Source organism: Nansenia antarctica (assembly GCF_963989245.1).
Source record: "Nansenia antarctica genome assembly, chromosome: 18".
NCBI classification, from domain to species: domain Eukaryota; kingdom Metazoa; phylum Chordata; class Actinopteri; order Argentiniformes; family Microstomatidae; genus Nansenia; species Nansenia antarctica.
Window position 1 is genome coordinate 14,151,581 of NC_137691.1, and position 17,528 is coordinate 14,169,108.

Below are 17,528 nucleotides of genomic sequence, written 5' to 3' on the forward strand. Positions count from 1 at the left end.
GTCAGGGTGGAGAGAGTGTGTCTGTGGGTCAGGGTGGAGAGAGAGTGTCTGTGGGTCAGGGAGGAGAGAGAGTGTCTGTGGGTCAGGGGGGAGAGAGAGTGTCTGTGGGTCAGGGAGGAGAGAGAGTGTCTGTGGGTCAGGGGGGAGAGAGAGTGTCTGTGGACCAGGGAGGAGAGAGAGTGTCTGTGGGTCAGGGAGGAGAGAGAGTGTCTGTGGGTCAGGGGGGAGAGAGAGTGTCTGTGGGTCAGGCTGGAGAGAGTGTCTGTGGGTCAGGGAGGAGAGAGAGTGTCTGTGGGTCAGGGGGGAGAGAGAGTGTCTGTGGGTCAGGGAGGAGAGAGAGAGTCTGTGGGTCAGGGAGGAGAGAGAGTGTCTGTGGGTCAGGGAGGAGAGAGAGTGTCTGTGGGTCAGGGTGGAGAGAGAGTGTCTGTGGGTCAGGGAGGAGAGAGAGTGTCTGTGGGTCAGGGAGGAGAGAGAGTGTCTGTGGGTCAGGGTGGAGAGAGAGAGTGTCTGTGGGTCAGGGTGGAGAGAGAGTGTCTGTGGGTCAGGGGGCAGAGAGAGTGTCTGTGGGTCAGGGGGGAGAGAGAGTGTCTGTGGGTCAGGGAGGAGAGAGAGTGTCTGTGTGTCAGGGGGGAGAGAGAGTGTCTGTGGGTCAGGGGGGAGAGAGAGAGTCTGTGGGTCAGGGAGGAGAGAGAGTGTCTGTGGGTCAGGCTGGAGAGAGAGTGTCTGTGGGTCAGGGGGGAGAGAGAGTGTCTGTGGGTCAGGGTGGAGAGAGAGTGTCTGTGGGTCAGGGAGGAGAGAGAGTGTCTGTGGGTCAGGGAGGAGAGAGAGTGTCTGTGGGTCAGGGGGGAGAGAGAGAGTCTGTGGGTCAGGGTGGAGAGAGAGAGTCTGTGGGTCAGGGAGGAGAGAGAGTCTGTGGGTCAGGGAGGAGAGAGAGTGTCTGTGGGTCAGGGAGGAGAGAGAGTGTCTGTGGGTCAGGGGGGAGAGAGAGTGTCTGTGGGTCAGGGTGGAGAGAGAGTGTCTGTGGGTCAGGGAGGAGAGAGAGTGTCTGTGGGTCAGGGAGGAGAGAGAGTGTCTGTGGGTCAGGGAGGAGAGAGAGAGTCTGTGGGTCAGGGGGGAGAGAGAGTGTCTGTGGGTCAGGGGGGAGAGAGAGTGTCTGTGGGTCAGGGTGGAGAGAGAGAGTCTGTCGGTCAGGGAGGAGAGAGAGTGTCTGTGGGTCAGGGAGGAGAGAGAGTGTCAGGGGGGAGAGAGTGTGTCTGTGGGTCAGGGGGGAGAGAGTGTGTCTGTGGGTCAGGGAGGAGAGAGAGTGTCTGTGGGTCAGGGGGGAGAGAGTGTGTCTGTGGGTCAGGGAGGAGAGAGAGTGTCTGTGGGTCAGGGAGGAGGGAGAGAGTGTCTGTGGACCAGGGGGGAGAGAGAGAGAGTCTGTGGGTCAGGGAGGAGAGAGAGTGTCTGTGGGTCAGGGAGGAGAGAGTGTCTGTGGGTCAGGGTGGAGAGAGAGTGTCTGTGGGTCAGGGAGGAGAGAGAGAGTGTCTGTGGGTCAGGGTGGAGAGAGAGTGTCTGTGGGTCAGGGAGGAGAGAGAGTGTCTGTGGGTCAGGGAGGAGAGAGAGAGTCTGTGGGTCAGGGGGGAGAGAGAGTGTCTGTGGGTCAGGGAGGAGAGAGAGAGTGTCTGTGGGTCAGGGTGGAGAGAGAGTGTCTGTGGGTCAGGGAGGAGAGAGAGTGTCTGTGGGTCAGGGAGGAGAGAGAGAGTCTGTGGGTCAGGGAGGAGAGAGAGTGTCTGTGGGTCAGGGAGGAGAGAGAGAGTCTGTGGGTCAGGGGGGAGAGAGAGTGTCTGTGGGTCAGGGGGGAGAGAGAGTGTCTGTGGGTCAGGGAGGAGAGAGAGAGTCTGTGGGTCAGGGGGGAGAGAGAGTGTCTGTGGGTCAGGGGGGAGAGAGAGTGTCTGTGGGTCAGGGTGGAGAGAGAGTGTCTGTGGGTCAGGGTGGAGAGAGAGAGTGTCTGTGGGTCAGGGTGGAGAGAGAGTGTCTGTGGGTCAGGGAGGAGAGAGAGTGTGTCTGTGGGTCAGGGTGGAGAGAGAGAGTCTGTGGGTCAGGGAGGAGAGAGAGTGTCTGTGGGTCAGGGAGGAGAGAGAGAGTCTGTGGGTCAGGAGGGAGAGAGAGTGTCTGTGGGTCAGGGAGGAGAGAGAGTGTGTCTGTGGGTCAGGGTGGAGAGAGAGTGTCTGTGGACCAGGGAGGAGAGAGAGTGTCTGTGGGTCAGGGAGGAGAGAGAGAGTCTGTGGGTCAGGGAGGAGAGAGAGAGTCTGTGGGTCAGGGTGGAGAGAGAGTCTGTGGGTCAGGGTGGAGAGAGAGTGTCTGTGGGTCAGGGTGGAGAGAGAGTGTCTGTGGGTCAGGGTGGAGAGAGAGTGTCTGTGGGTCAGGGTGGAGAGAGTGTCTGTGGGTCAGGGGGGAGAGTGTGTCTGTGGGTCAGGGTGGAGAGAGAGTGTCTGTGGGTCAGGGGGGAGAGTGTGTCTGTGGGTCAGGGTGGAGAGTGTGGGCTGCAGCTCCCTCCCTCCCTTTCCCTCCCTCCCTCCCTCCCTCCCATCTCTCTCTTGTCAGTTCTTGACAACCAGGAGGATTGGTAAGCCTCAGAGAGAGAGATAGAGAGATTCTCTTCCTTCTGGGGGGATTTAGGCTCCTTCTCTCACTTGTAACATTCTCTCTCTCTCTCTCTCTTTCCCCTCTTCCAGTTTTTCCAGAGGGCCCAGATGCAGACGGCGCGGCCCACCCTCCCCACCAACACGCCCTCCTTGCGGCCGGGCTCCCAGAACCCCACGGCGGCCGTCTATCCCAACCCCAACCAGCACATCATGATGACCATGGCCCCCATGCCCTTCCCCTCCCCCCAGGCCGCCCAGTACTACATCCCCCAGGTGAGGCTTCTCCATGCCCCCAGGTGACACCGAACCAAATGTTCCCGTGCGTACGCAACGTATCCATAAAGTTTGATTACGATTTGATCCGTGGTCCTAATTCGACACGACACCCCGCCCCCCCTCAAGGGGTGTTTTCTTCGTCCCAGACACTGGTCGTGTTTCCATAAACCATTTAGATTAGCATTTTGAAGTATATCGCGTTAGAAATGTTATGGAAATGGCTTTATTCGAATATACTTCCTCTAAATCGCACAAAAGTTTGTACGCTCGCTCGAGGTGTTTTTTACCTTATGCGCCTAAAGTTAAATGGAAACAGGTTTGACGGATAAACTCTCACGTAGCGAACATTCAACTCACGCGACTCAACTGTTTCCTGTCTCTGGACACTCTGCAACATGGCCGACGCTACCTGACATGCAAGAATTATTATAACTTTCCCAAGTGAAACTAACTCCTGAATTCCTGTCAAATTGAAACTAATTCCTCTCCATTTTCTCTCCTGGTTTGTTCCTGGTTTAGTTACATGTGTAACGTAGACACGTAGCCTATACCGCGTCATCCTCTGACGAAATGACCTTTTACGTAGCCTAGCTTATTCGCTCTAAACCAGTTAATGGAAACGCGCATAATCCGTACATGATTAGCATTTTCTTTTTTAGCGATCTTTGAAATATGTGCTTAAAATTCGCTTGACATTTGATGGAAACGCAGCTGCTGTGACTAACCCTGCACCTCCCCTCTCCTCTCCCCCTCTCTGGCCTGGCTGCAGTACCGCCACAGCACGCCCTACGTGGGGCCCCCCCAGCAGTACTCTGTACAGCCCCCCGGGACCGGAGCCTTCTACCCTGGGCCCGGGCCTGGGGAGTACCCCGCTCAGTATGGTGAGTGACACACACACACACACACACACACTCACACACAAACATTCAACATGCACACATGGATAGACACGCACGCACACACACACATTTTTTGCCTATTTCTGGTCTCCCCATAGATCATATTCCAAAATATTTGCGAAGTTACAAACCTGAGACCGTTTAACACATCAACTCATGTCAAACTTGTTCAGACCCTGTTTTTATTTTTATTTTTATTTTTTGTCTGTTGTCCAACTTGCATTGTCTGTTGTCCAACCCGTCCCCCCCCTCCCCCCCACCCAGCTCTCTCCCACCACCCAGCCACAGCCGGAGCCCCCTACTACACCAGCCAGCCGGTGTACAGCCCCTCCCCCCCCATCATAGTGCCTACGCCGCAGCAACCTCCGCCCGCCAAGAGAGAGAAGAAGACAGTGAGTATCCTGGCAACACAGGCCGTCTGCACAGATACACACACACGCAAGTACACACACAGACGCATACATGTACACACAGACACACGCCCACGCATACACGTACATGAACACAGACACACACACACACACGTACAAACACACACACAGACAGACACACACAGACACGTACATGTACGACGTGAAACCCGCCGCGTGCGCACACACACACACTCTTCTGCATGGTAACACACTACCATAGGTCATCTGTGGTCAGTTAACCAGCACCTCCAGGTGTTTCCACATCCATACCTTACTTCCTGGATCAGAACCACATTTAGGATCCTCGTGGTCCTCTTTGAGGTCATCACTCTAGCGGCTGAGGTAAACGGGACCTGACGCGTGTGACTGCGGGGTTCTACGTCGGGTTTGAAGTAGGGATGTAGCGATGCAACGTGAGACACTTAATTATCGATTACAAATATGTGACTATTCGAATCGGCGAGATGAAAATGAATCGGGATATTCGTTTTCAGACAATACGCTCGCTTCTCTCTTCAAATGTCCTTCGAATGTCCTTTTTCACTAGCACATAGTTGAGCAATTACGGTAATAATTGTAAGAACGGTAAGAACGTGTGTGTACAAGATAAGATATTTTCAGTTTTTTCTTTTCTTTTTCTTTTTTATTAAGAAAGGAAAATATGCATTCATTGCATTGTTTGTGTTTTGCAGTTAGGCCTATTACACTACCTCAGAAATAAAAAGGGATTCTTTAAGACCATGCAGTATTTCGTAGTTTTTGTCTGAGAAATAAATCAAATCCTCTTTTCCAGTCATAATTTGTCTGCATTTGTCTCATTTTGTTAAAAACAATCGTGAGGAAAATCGTATCGTAAACCCAGTATCGCGAATCGCATCGAACCGTGAGTCGAGTTTATCGTTACATCCCTAGTTCGAAGCCAGCCTCCTCTTATTGTCCCTGTGGAGCCTTTGACTCAGGGGCGCCAACGTGAAAAGGCGAGGTATTCAGGAACACGGTTCTGCTCCCTGTGGATGTATTCATCCCAGACTGCCTCTCTCCCTCCAGAGCTGTCGGGGGAGCACCTTTAAACACCTCCGTCTGCCCAAACGCTCGAGACCACGTCATAAAAAAAGTCAAGTGTGTTAAAGCCTGTTCCCTCTCTCTCCGCTTTGCACCAGACAAGGCAGGAGTGTCTGAACGTTTCCCGTTTTTTTTTTTTTCGGTTCCCTTCTTTTTAATATCCTGGTGTTGCTGAAAGCAGAAGCGAGCGCACACTCACACAACGCACACCTACACACACAGACACAGCAGGTAAATGGCTGGGGGAGGGCCGCTCTGGGAGTCTGGCGCTTTAGTGAGATCTCTTTGCTTCCGCGTCTTCTGTCCTCCCAGATCCGTATCCGCGACCCCAACCAGGGCGGCCGGGACATCACCGAGGAGATCATGTCGGGGGGGGGCACGGGGAGCAGGAATCCGACCCCCCCTGTCGGACGACCCTCCTCCACCCCCACCCCGCCACAGGTAAGGGCTCCGGCCTTCTCACGCGGTCTGCTTATTCCAGCAGACACACACACACACACACACACACATGTTATTTTTCAAACAAGCACACACGCACATGTTCTTGTGACAAACAAGTGTGCGCACACATACACACATACACATACACACACACACACACACACACACACACTAGAGAGTGCCACTGGCCAGTTTATCTGATGATCTTGGTGCCTCTCCTCCCAGTCAGTGCAAGGTGTCAGCCCTCAAACACACACAGACAGACACACACACACACACACACAGACAGACACACACACAGACACACACACACAGACACACACAGACACACACACACAGACACACACACCCCTGGGCTTGGACAGATTCCAATTTCCAAATCTCCTCTATGTTTTTTTTCGATGAGGGAACATTTCGAATTGGAACTAGAAACTTCAGTTAATTTCATTGAACGGACTGAATGGAAAGGGAGTTAATGAACCACCACCCAGGTCCCCCCCCCCCCCCCCTCGGATGTGTCTTGTTACCTGCCTGCCTGCCTGTTTCACTGTATCCCCCCTCTCACCTCTGCCACAGTACATGTCTATGGAGTTGGGGGGGGGGGGGCAGTTGTCTAGTTCAGTGTTTTTCAACCTTTTTTGTGCCACGGCACATTTCTTACCTTGAAAAAATCCCACGGCACACCGCCATCCCAAATGTTACAAAATGATACATAGTAGCCTATCATATACGTAACATTATAAGAACTTGTCGTTATACTCACTCAGTGCGAAGCCTGACCCTGTATGTTGGCCATGTATGCGAGCCTTGCGCACAATTTGTCACTTGCAAGCAGCTTTGCGTCCTCCCGTGACTCAAACACGCGGGCCGGCACTTTTCCGCGGGACAATCATCGGAACGCCGTATGGAGCAATAACGTCTTATGCTGGGCTCCCATCTCTTCACATAATGCTGCATATAAGCGGCTTTTCAGAGATCTTGTTTTTACAAAGTTTACCATACGAACAACAGCTATCTCCGCTGGTAAAGAGTTGAGCCAAGACTCAAGTTGCAAAGCAAACTGCCCACTGCCACGTATCTTCTCCAAAACAACATTTTCGATGTCTGCAGACATGTCATCAATGCGTCTGGCAATTGTCTTAATCGAGAGGGGAACTTTGGCAATTTCTTTAATGATATCAGAGCTAAGCATCGTGTTCACAATGGCTTTGCAGTCCAGTAATATTAATGTCTCTTAGGGTGTGTTCTCACTAGAACATTTGCTTCACTTGGAATCAGAGTTTTGGATAAAATTAACTTTGCTCTGCGTCGTTTGGAGCTGCTTCGCTTTTGATGAGAACGCTGCTCGAGGCAGTGCATAGGAAAACAACAGCGGGTGTTTTGACAGGTGTTTTGTTTGCAGATTGTGTTTAAGCTTGCTAGGGACCATGGCACTGTTTGATAGCTGTCCATCACAAAGCACAATGGAGTCGGTGCAGCAGGATCCCTCTTCAAATATGTATCCATCTTTGTTGCTAGCGTTGTCACCAGGGTTCGAGTTATAAGCTGAGCTTTGTGGGGGTCTCCAAAATAACAGTGCGAAATGTTCTCATGCACGCGCGCGAATCATGCCCACACAGCGATGGGACTTACAAGTTTTAATTAGCCATAGGCTACTCATTTCACCACATCAACACCACCACATGAAACAACAGCTATAAGCGATAATTTTGTTGCTTTTGCAATACAGTCCATTCACTTTCCCTGTTAGCACGACACATTGTCCACATCTCCATTTCCAGTGACATCGCACCTGACATAAATAATCATGTATGCTCGTCCATGAATTGTGCTTTCATCTAATGTTATGCTACTACGGGAATCAAGTGATTTGACATTAGAAATGAATTTGTTTCATCTCTTGTGCAATGTGCTCTACAATCTGGGCACATGAATGATCGGATCGGTGAGCAGGGGCCAACTGTCGCGCCATTCATCTCAGTTTCATACCGTATTTTTCGGACTATAAGTCGCTCCGGAGTATAAGTCGTATCAGTCAAAAAATGCGACATCAAGAGGAAAAAACATATATAAGTCGCACTGGACTATAAGTCGCATTTATTTAGAAATATATTTCACAAAATCAAAGACCAAGAACAGACATTTAATCTGGAAAGGCAAGTTTATTCAACTACACAATAGCACACAGAACAACAGGCTGAATAGAAGTCCGGTATGTTAACATAACACATTAACAGTTATTCAGCAACACAATAGCATAAAGAACATACCTGGGAGGCTGAATAGGCTAAATGAACATAACAAGCCAGCGAGTCCAACAAGCAAGTTTCCAGTAAGCAAGTTCACCAAGCTACCGTTTGCTTAGCTTCAACAAGCTAATGTTTTAGATAACTTCTTCAGGGGAATAGGAGCAGCATATAGTTGTCAGCGGCCCAGAGCGCCCTCTGTTGGCTGTAGACAGTAATGTTTACTCCTTGGTTCATGTCAGTCAGTATGAAATTATATATATACAGTATATATATATATATATATATATATATATTGACATATAAGTCGCACCTGACTATAAGTCGCAGGACCAGCCAAACTATGAAAAAAAGCGTGACTTATAGTCCGGAAAATACGGTAATTGGATTCAGTTTTGTATAAGGCATCCTTTCTTTAGCGACAGTATAGGCTGCCCTGAACGAACTAGCTGTCTCCTTATACATACTGGAGGTGAGTTCTGCTACTTTCTTCGGAAGCACTTGCTTTTGTTTGAGCTCTGCTATTTCAACAGTTTCAACGTTGGGTGTCATAACAGGTGCAGCTGAATTCAAGTTTGGTTTCTTGGTTGAAAACCCGAAACTTTCCAGGCTTGTCGACTCGGTCGGCAGCAGTGGCCTTTTTTGGGGCGGCATGATGGCTAGCTACTGAATGTTTTCTTCTCAATAATCGTGTTTTCAAGTTCGCAAGCTCTCAACAATCATATTCTGCTGTTGCACAATATTCTACTGCGACCCATAGTGTCTTGGTGGTAAAGTGCAGGCAGTCAAAGGCATACTGTCATTCACAGGAGATTAATGCTGGTGCGCGTAGTTCTTTTGGAAAACGTGTTTATTTTAGAATATTTATCATATAAATAAATATAAATAATCCTCATTACATTGACATTTTTGATCAAATAATGGTTGTGGTAATGTATTATTAGCGACCCCCACAGATGTATGATTTTACTGCTTTCATGGGAGCTCAGACCTTCCTTATGGGAGCTCAGCTCCCATTGGCTCCCACATAACTCGAACCCTGGTTGTCACTTGTCTGCCCGCATCTCTAATTCTCTCTAAATATATAAAAATCAACAACGTCAGATTAAGCTATTAATCGCGCTACCGCCACCTGCGCAACCATATGAGAGCTGTATGAAATTTTTTTTTTTGGCGCCTTAATTTTTCTGGACCAATTAAGTGGAATTTGATAATTTCCCACGGCACATCTGATGATCTCTCACGGCACACTAGTGTGCCGCGGCACAGTGGTTGAAAAACACTGGTCTAGTTAATGCTTTGTTTCTCCTCTATGCAGCATCCAGAAATATGATTATTTATCATCCATTCATTCTGTTATATGTTGAGCTGTAAAAACTAAGAACGTAATGAATCTGAATCTGTACTTTGCATAGTCGCCGTTTCGTGGAGGTACAGTTAGCCAGTGCTATGAGCCAGGCGTTCTCATTTGTTCATATTTACTGCATGAACTGCTGCATTAAATCCTCCCAGGAAGTCGGCCTCTGAGGAAGCCAGCCTCGGCCGTCTGCGCTGAGTGAGCTGGCAGGGCTCTAGCAGGGCTGGATATTATGGTGCATTTAATTGCTCCTCGGAAACTGCTGGAGCTTCTCACCGAGTTTAGCGTAGGATCTCACACAGGGCTCCCTATTGGCCCATTCTGAGTTCATTCGCTCCAAGAAGGGGGTAGTGGGGTACTCTGGAATTCTCAGAGTTGCTGAGTAAGAAATCCTCCTAGATAGTTTCCTAGTTCTAATGAGCAGATTAATGCAGCATTATAGATATATACGTAGTACTGTAGGGTTGTATATTATAGTTATATATATATAGTACTCTAAGATTGTATATTATAGTTATATTATAAGTATTATGTTTGTATATTATATTATTAGGTATGTATATTATAAGTATTATGTTTATAATAAACATAGTACTCTAAGGTTGTAGATTATAGTTATATACATAATACTGTATGGTTGTATTATAGTTATATAGCCTACATAGTACTCTAAGGTTGTATACTATAGTTACATACATAGTACTCTAAGGTTGTAGATTATAGTTATATACATAGTACTGTAGTGTTGTATATTAAAGTTATATACATAGTACTGTAGTGTTGTATATTATAGTTATATACATAATACTGTAGAGTTGTATATTATAGTTATATACATAGTACTGTAGAGTTGTATATTATAGTTATATACATAGTACTGTAGAGTTGTATATTATAGTTATATACATAGTACTGGAGGGTTGTATATTATAGTTATATGGTACTGCAGGGTTGTATTCTAGTTATAAATAGTCTGTTGAATGAAAGCTTCTGTTGTGGTTGTGGTTGTTGTTGTTGACACTTCCTCCCTCTCCTTTCCTCCGATGTTAACAGTGTGTCTTTCCTCTCTTTCTCTGTCTTTCTTGTTCTTCCTTTTTACACTCCCTCTTTCGTTTGCTTTGGCTAACCTCGTGTGGCTCCTGCCCCCCCCCTCCTCCACTGTCACTCTCTCTTTTGTTCTTCTTTTGGTTTCTCATCTTTTTATTTTGCCCTCTTGCCTCCTCCACCCCTCCTTCATTCCGTCCTTTGCCCCCCCCCCCCCCGGTGTCATCCATACCCTGCGTATCTAACCATACCCCCTCCTCCCCGGTCTCCTTGTTTCTGCTTTATTCTCTGTTTGTGCTTATGTGTGTGTTTGTATTTGTGTGTGCATCTCTGTGTGCCTGTGTCTGTTTGTCTGTGTGTCTGTCTGTCCTGTCTGTCTGTCTGGTCTGTGCGTCCTGTCTTTCCGTGTTGCTAGTTTTTATGGCCACACCCTCATTATCCTCACATTTTCTACCTCAAATCGCAGCAGCTGCAAGCAGGCCGCAGCCAGACTCCAGACCAGACCCAGGCCCAGGCCCAGGCCCAGGCCCACCCAGCCTACAGCAGCCCTCCTCCTCCTCAGCAGCAGCAGCAGCAGCAGTCCCCCCCCCAGCAGCAGCAGCAGCAGCCCACGCCTGGGGCTGCAGACAGCAAGACAGGGCCAGGTCTGACCCCCTCCACCTCCCCCCCGCCCTCTAACCCTCCTGTGTGACTAGACGTCTAGAGAGCCAGTAACTCTCTTCAGTGCCCCGAGGAAGAGAAAGGAACTTGTTTGAACTTGAACGTCAGAGTGACTCAGTTAAAAAGCCAAACATTGACAGACGATGGTATCTTATGTGTTTATTGTCATGGTTCGGCCTTTGTTCCTCGGAGCCCTGTGTCCCCTGACTCCATAACTCATATTTCCTGTCTTGTCCCCTCCTCTCCCTCCAGATGAAAAGCCAAAGTCGGAGCCGCCGCTGGTCCTGAAGTCTTCCTCTCCCGGGCCGCCCGGTCCTCCAGAACCTCCGGTGGAGAGGCGGGAGGCCCCCGAGCCCTCTCCCCCCCTGGAGCCAGAGCTTCCATCCCCTGCCCCTTCTCCGGTGGCGGTCGCCCCTGCGGTCACTGCCCCTCTTCCATCCGTGGCCAGCCCCAGCCCCAGCCCCAGCCCCAGCCCCAGCCCCAGCCCCAGCCCTAGCCCCAGCCCCAGCCCCAGCCCCGTCCCGAGCCCCAGCCCTGTCCCCAGCCTCAGAGAGCAGTCTTCGGCCAGCGAGCCCCCTGCACCTCCCCCCCCCACCACCTCCTCCTCCTCCTCCTCTCCAGTGGAGCTCTCCAAGCCCCTTTCCCCCCCCCCTCCTCCACAGACTCCAAACACGGACGCAGAGCCTCTTCCAGAAGCGCCACGCAGCAGCTTGGCCTCGGCTTCCCCGGCTTCCCTGGCCCCGAAGGCTCTGAACGGCCTTGTAGACGCCGGGGCTGAGCTGGACCCCTCCTCGCCCCCGCCCCGGGCCCGGGAGCCCTCCCCCCAGCCTCCGTCACCGTCACCCCAGCCTCAGGCCTCGGCTCAGGCCTCCAGGGAGCGAAAAGACTCGGAAAAGACCACGGACACCGACACGGCGGTGGTCCCTGAGATGGCCGCGACTGCGACCCCTGTGGCGCCTGTTGCCGCGGTGCCCGCCGTCACGCCGGCTGCCAGCCCCACCCCCGCCGGGCCGGCCCCTCCCCCTGGCCTTCCGCCACTCGTGCAGGCCACAGCGGAGGCCAGCGAGGCGGCCAGGGCCCCCGGGCCCTCAGACACTAAAGAGGCCCTCCCCCTCAGGGCGGGGCCGGAGGCGCCCGTCTCGGCCGAGGGCAAGAGCCCCCCCGAGCCCCAGACACACAGCCTCTCTAGGAAGAGTCCCACTACAGGTATGCAGGGAGGGAGGGAGGGAGGTAGGGAGGGAGGGAGGGAGGGAGGGAGGGAGGGATGGATGGGAGGATGGAGGGAAGGAGGGGTGGAGGGAGGGAGGGAAGGAGGGAGGGAAGGAGGGATGGATGGAAGGAGGGGTGGAGGGAGGGATGGGTGGATGGAGGGAGGGATGGGTGGGTGGGTGGGTGGGTGGGTGGGTAGTAGGGCTGCACGATTTGGGGAAAAAATCGAATTGCGATTATTTGGACAGATATCGCGATTGCGATTAATTTGCGATTATTATTTTTTTAAATAGCAAAAAAAAAAAAAAAAAAAAAAAAAAACGTTTTTGTAAAGTGTGGCCATATCTCCGGCTAGGAAGGTCGTATCAACGTGCAGTTTGTTTGTACGTCTTCAGGGGACTTAGAGGCTCCCTCCTCTAGCACCCCCACAGCCCGAGCTACGAGTGAAAGAACTAAACTTACATTGGGTTGCTTTAAAGTTGGGTTGCTTTAAAATCAAGCTTCAGATTAAAACATGTGATGGAGCATTACTAACCTGACTCAGGTGGTTTGTTTCACACAACCATCTAGGAAAGCTTAATTGGAAGCTGTTTGGAAAAGGGCAGGTACTTTCAAAAAATACTTGGCAGGTGATTGGATGAATCTATCTATTTTCAGAGAGCATTACCACATGATACCATCAAACTACTTCTGCTGAAGCCATTATCCACCATGAATGTTGCTATTGCTAGCTACCGAAACGTGGGCGTTTCACGTGCGATGTTGTCGGTGTGCGTTCATTGACGTTGACGTTCATTGACGTTCACGTTCATTGTTGACGTTCATTGTTGACGTTCATTGACGTTGACGTTCATTGACGTTGACGTTCATTGACGTTGAATCCGACGCGCTGTATGACGTATCCCATACGGGTAGTGGTGGTCTAGTGAGTTGGACTTGTGATCGGAAGGTTGTGTGAGTTCAAATCCCGCCTGAAACCACACCACTACTAGTGTGCCCTTGAGTAAGGCACTTAGCCCTCAGTTACTCCAGGGGGAATGTCCCTGTAATTCGTAATTGTAAATCGCTTTGGATTAAAAGCGTCAGCTAAATAGCAAAAAAAAAAAAAAAAAAGTAAAAAAAAAAAAAAAAAAAAATAAAAAAATCGCAGGCAAATCGCAGGCTTTGCGATTAGCTAATCGCATAATTTCAAATCGCGATTTCGATTTAAAATCGATTAATCGTGCAGCCCTAGTGGGTAGATGGATGGGTGGATGCATGGATGGATGCATGGATGGATGGATGGATGCATGGGTGGGTGGATGGATGGACGGATGAACGGACAGACGGACCCTTTGTCATGGCCGCACACATGACCATATCGGTGCCTCTTTTTTTCTAGATCGAAATCAGAGAATTGCAGGAAAGGATGGATATAGTTTGCAAAGCTCCTTTTATTCTTCAAGTTAATCTACCTCTTCCCTGGGGTTATCAGTCTTATGATATACAGGTATACTTAGTCAAAAGGTGTAAACACCTTAGAGGGAGGGTTAGCTAGTTATGTCACTACTTTTTTTTTTTTTCTTCTAAGGGAACTCAGTCTCAAGCACACCCTGAACAATATACACAAAAAACAAAAACAAAAAAAATCACTCGTTCGTTCGATGAAAAAACACACAAAACACTGCATTGCAAATAGAACAGTCTGGGGCTTAACAGTCTCTGTTACGTAACACGGCACGAAACTCCCTGCCTCCCGGGCCTCTGCACAGCGCTCTCTCTCTCTCTCTCAGCCGCAGACGAAAGGTCACGGCTTCCCTGGGGAGGAAGGTCACTGGTCGAGTGCGTCTCGATCGCACGCTCAGCTCGCTGGCTTTTTCCGTCTTTTTCCTGAGTAGGTATCGTTTGTTTCGGGGGTTAAAGTATCATCAAATATTGATGTCCTGACTCACGGACGTGTTGTTCTGTCTGCAGTCTGCCAGACGGCCCCCGCTGCACCAAAGACCTGGAAGATACCAAATGAAGGATCTCCCCCGGGAGACACGCCACAGGAGGAGAGAGAGGTACGACGGGGGGAAGGGGGGCCTATACACTCACTATAGGGGGGGGGGGGGGGAGAAGAAAAGGGTAGGAGAGGGGGGAACAGAGGAGTGGGGGGGAAGACAGGGCGGGAAACCAGAACGAGAGTTGATGGAAACAGATAGAGGGAGGGAGAGGGGGAGGGGAAAGAGGAGAGTATAAAGGCATGATGTGGGCAGGAGTTCAACTGGGAAAATGTTTCCACATGTTCTGCGGTGGAACAGACATTAATAGTGGAATGGTGGTTCTGGTCCGAGGACGTCGGCGCGGAGTGATCCATCACGATCTCGGCTGCCAAGTCTGTCCCTATCTCACCCCTGCCCTCCCCCCTCCTCTCTCACCCCCCCTGCCTCCCCCCCTCTCTCACCCCCCTGCCTTTCTCCTCTCTCACCCCCTACCTTTCTCCTCTCTCACCCCCTACCTTCCCCCCCCCTCTCTCACCCCTTCCTTCCCCCCCTCTGTCTCACCCTCTCTCCTCACCCCTCATTGCCCTCCTCTTCCCCCCTCCCCGTCTCCCCCCCCAGGAGAAGCCCAAGCCTGTGGAGGAGGTTGTCGGAGACCAGGTCCTGCAGCCGTCTTCCAGGAGCAGTAGCCCCCCAGCCTCGGCCTCGACCCCCCCAGCCCCAGGCCTGCTCCCAACCCCGGTGTCAGCCCCAGCGCGGGGCCTCCTCCCTACCCCGGCCTCAGCCCCAGCGCCGGGCCTGCTCCCTACCCCAGCGCCGGGCCTGCTCCCTACCCCAGCCCTGCTCCCTACCCCAGCCCTGCTCCCTACCCCAGCCCCAGCCCCGACCCCGTCTCCCCCTCTGGAGGCGGAGGACCAGGCCAAGCCCCCGGCCCCCCCAGAGGAGAACGGCGAGGCGGAGCCGGAGCCCATGAGGAACGGGGCGGGGCACACCTCGGAGACGGAGAGCAGCGACAGCGGGGCCACACCCCCCGGGGACAAGGAGGTCTCTGCGGGCGCCGCCCTGGACCAGCTCCAGGAAGGTAGGACCTGTTGTCATCAGGCCCGGACCAGACTAAGTCTCCTTAGGGTGTATCATGTATCTGCGACTACTGCGCATGCTCAACTCTCCCGGTGCATACTGGGAACTAGAGTCCTAATGTTATAAACACATAACACCACACACACACCGCCGACATATTTTAGTTTAGTTTAACAAGCATGCGAGAGTGGCTCGTTTAGATTAATGAACAGGCGACAATGTTGACGGTTGACGTGATTGGCGACTAGAAAGCATTATCGGATTTCCCCAATCTCATTTTTTACTGAATATCGGCCGATTCCGATTGCTGGCCGATCGATCAGGGCATCCCTAGTTATGACATATCATAAGTTTACCGTCAATGTCTAATGTTAATGAGACCGTAAACTCCTCACCCCTCCCCTACTGTTTCCACATGACCTTGATCACTGGGAAGGTTGTGGAATTGTTTTGATTGTACTGATTTGAATGAATGTCTTAATTTAGAGTTAGACTTCTATCATTCTGTACCTAACTAGTTTTCCTCACCTCACCTCTCTTTCTTTTTCTCCCTATCTCTCTCCCTCTCTTTCTCTCCCTCTCTTTCTCTCCCTCTCTTTCTCTCCCTCTCTTTCTCTCCCTCTTTTTCTCTCCCTCTCCCTCTCTCTCTCCCTCCCTCTCTCTCTCTCTCACTTTCTTTCTCTCTCTCTCTCTCCCTCTCCCTCTCCCTCCCTCCCTGATTGGTCTAGATCTGGCCGAGGCCAATGGGAAGCGTCAGTACAACCGTGACTTCCTGCTGGGCTTCCAGTTCACGCCCGCCTGCGTGCAGAAGCCAGAGGGACTGCCTCAGATCAGTGACGTAGTGCTGGACAAGGTGTGTGTGTGTGTGTGTGTGTGTGTGTGTGTGTGTGTGTGTGTGTGTGTGTGTGCGCGTGTGTGTGTGTGTGTGTTTTAGACAGTGTGTGTGTTTGTATGTCAGCCAGAGCAGTGAGGAAGGCCCTGAACCCTCTACCAATATGGCTCAGTCAATATTGAGCTCTAAAAACGGAGACATGTGGAACATGGGAGCAATGGAAGCTGTCTTCTTTCCTCTCTCAGAGGGGACCTCTTTGTTTGTAAGGAGCAAACTACTCCATGAGTCTGGCTTATTCAGTCAATAAAAAGACCCATGTAGATAGATCTTTTTCTCAGCCCCTCCAGAGTAATGAGTTTGTCTACACACACACACACACACACACACACACACAGCAGAGTCCTGGTGAAGTCCCTATAGCATATCGCCCACGGAGATCCTGTTTTGATTAAAATCACATTGCTATGATGTCACACTTGGCACGTGTCAGCGTTTCAACCTCCCAGAAAAGAGTAGGAGACTGGCTACGATGCATGTAGAATCCCACGGAGTCATATTCTCTCTGAGAGACACAGAGAGAGAGAGAGAGAGAGAGAGAGAGAGAGAGAGAGAGAGAGAGAGAGAGAAAGGGAGGAAGAGGGGGAGAGAGAGAGAGAGACAGTTGAGAGACAGAGAGAGAGAGACAGTTGAGAGACAGAGAGAGAGAGACAGTTGAGAGACAGAGAGAGAGAGAGAGTTGAGAGAGTGAGACAGAGAGAGAGACAGTTGAGAGAGTTGGAATAGTTCTCCTTTCCTCCCCCACAACGGTCTCCCTCCCTAGTTCCCTTCTTCCACATCTGGTGCCGACTTCCCCTCACGGCTCTAGTCAGTGAAACACCCGGGGGGGCGGCTGGTCGGAGGTGGGACACAGGGGGGCTCGCTGGAACACGTAGAAAGGCGCTCCTCATTCCGTTCCGTGCGTTCCGACGAGCCCCCCGTCCCCCCACCTCTACCTCCGCTGTTCAACACACTTCATCAAACGGCCTCGCTGACACGTGCAATAACAAACAGAGAAACGTGTGTGTGTGTGTGTGCGTGTGTATGGTGATCTAGAACTTTGATTGAGGATTAGTCCAGTCTCTCTGCGGGGTATTTCTACACTACAGGGCCGAACCGGACCGTACCACTGCTGGCTCAGATGCCGTATCTGTCTTTTCACAACGTCTGTTGCAGCGCTGTTTCAGTCGCCATGGCGGATGAGTCACCAGGCCATCCTGGTCCAGCTCAGCTCGGTTCATCTCAGTTCAGCTCTGGAGCGTTAGATTAGATTAGATTGAGTACTATACAACGAAATGCAGTTTAGCGTCAACCAAAAGTGCCAAAATCCAACCAAATAGTGATATAAGAGTACGACTTAAATAGAACAGGAATGGTAGTGATCG

At 51.0% G+C, this 17,528-nt stretch overlaps 1 protein-coding gene across 1 annotated transcript in view; it reads left to right on the forward strand.

Moving 5' to 3' along the window:
• Positions 1–17,528, forward strand: part of eif4g3a (eukaryotic translation initiation factor 4 gamma, 3a) — a 64,212-nt gene that overhangs the window by 26,972 nt on the left and 19,712 nt on the right. Inside the window, exons 7-16 of the mRNA XM_080547941.1 lie at positions 2,718–2,900; positions 3,673–3,784; positions 4,034–4,194; positions 5,590–5,718; positions 10,832–11,009; positions 11,278–11,490; positions 11,647–12,231; positions 14,188–14,276; positions 14,817–15,276; positions 16,004–16,128. Of these exons, the coding sequence (XP_080404067.1) occupies positions 2,718–2,900; positions 3,673–3,784; positions 4,034–4,194; positions 5,590–5,718; positions 10,832–11,009; positions 11,278–11,490; positions 11,647–12,231; positions 14,188–14,276; positions 14,817–15,276; positions 16,004–16,128 (2,235 nt within the window). The remainder of the gene's footprint in view (positions 1–2,717; positions 2,901–3,672; positions 3,785–4,033; positions 4,195–5,589; positions 5,719–10,831; positions 11,010–11,277; positions 11,491–11,646; positions 12,232–14,187; positions 14,277–14,816; positions 15,277–16,003; positions 16,129–17,528) is intronic.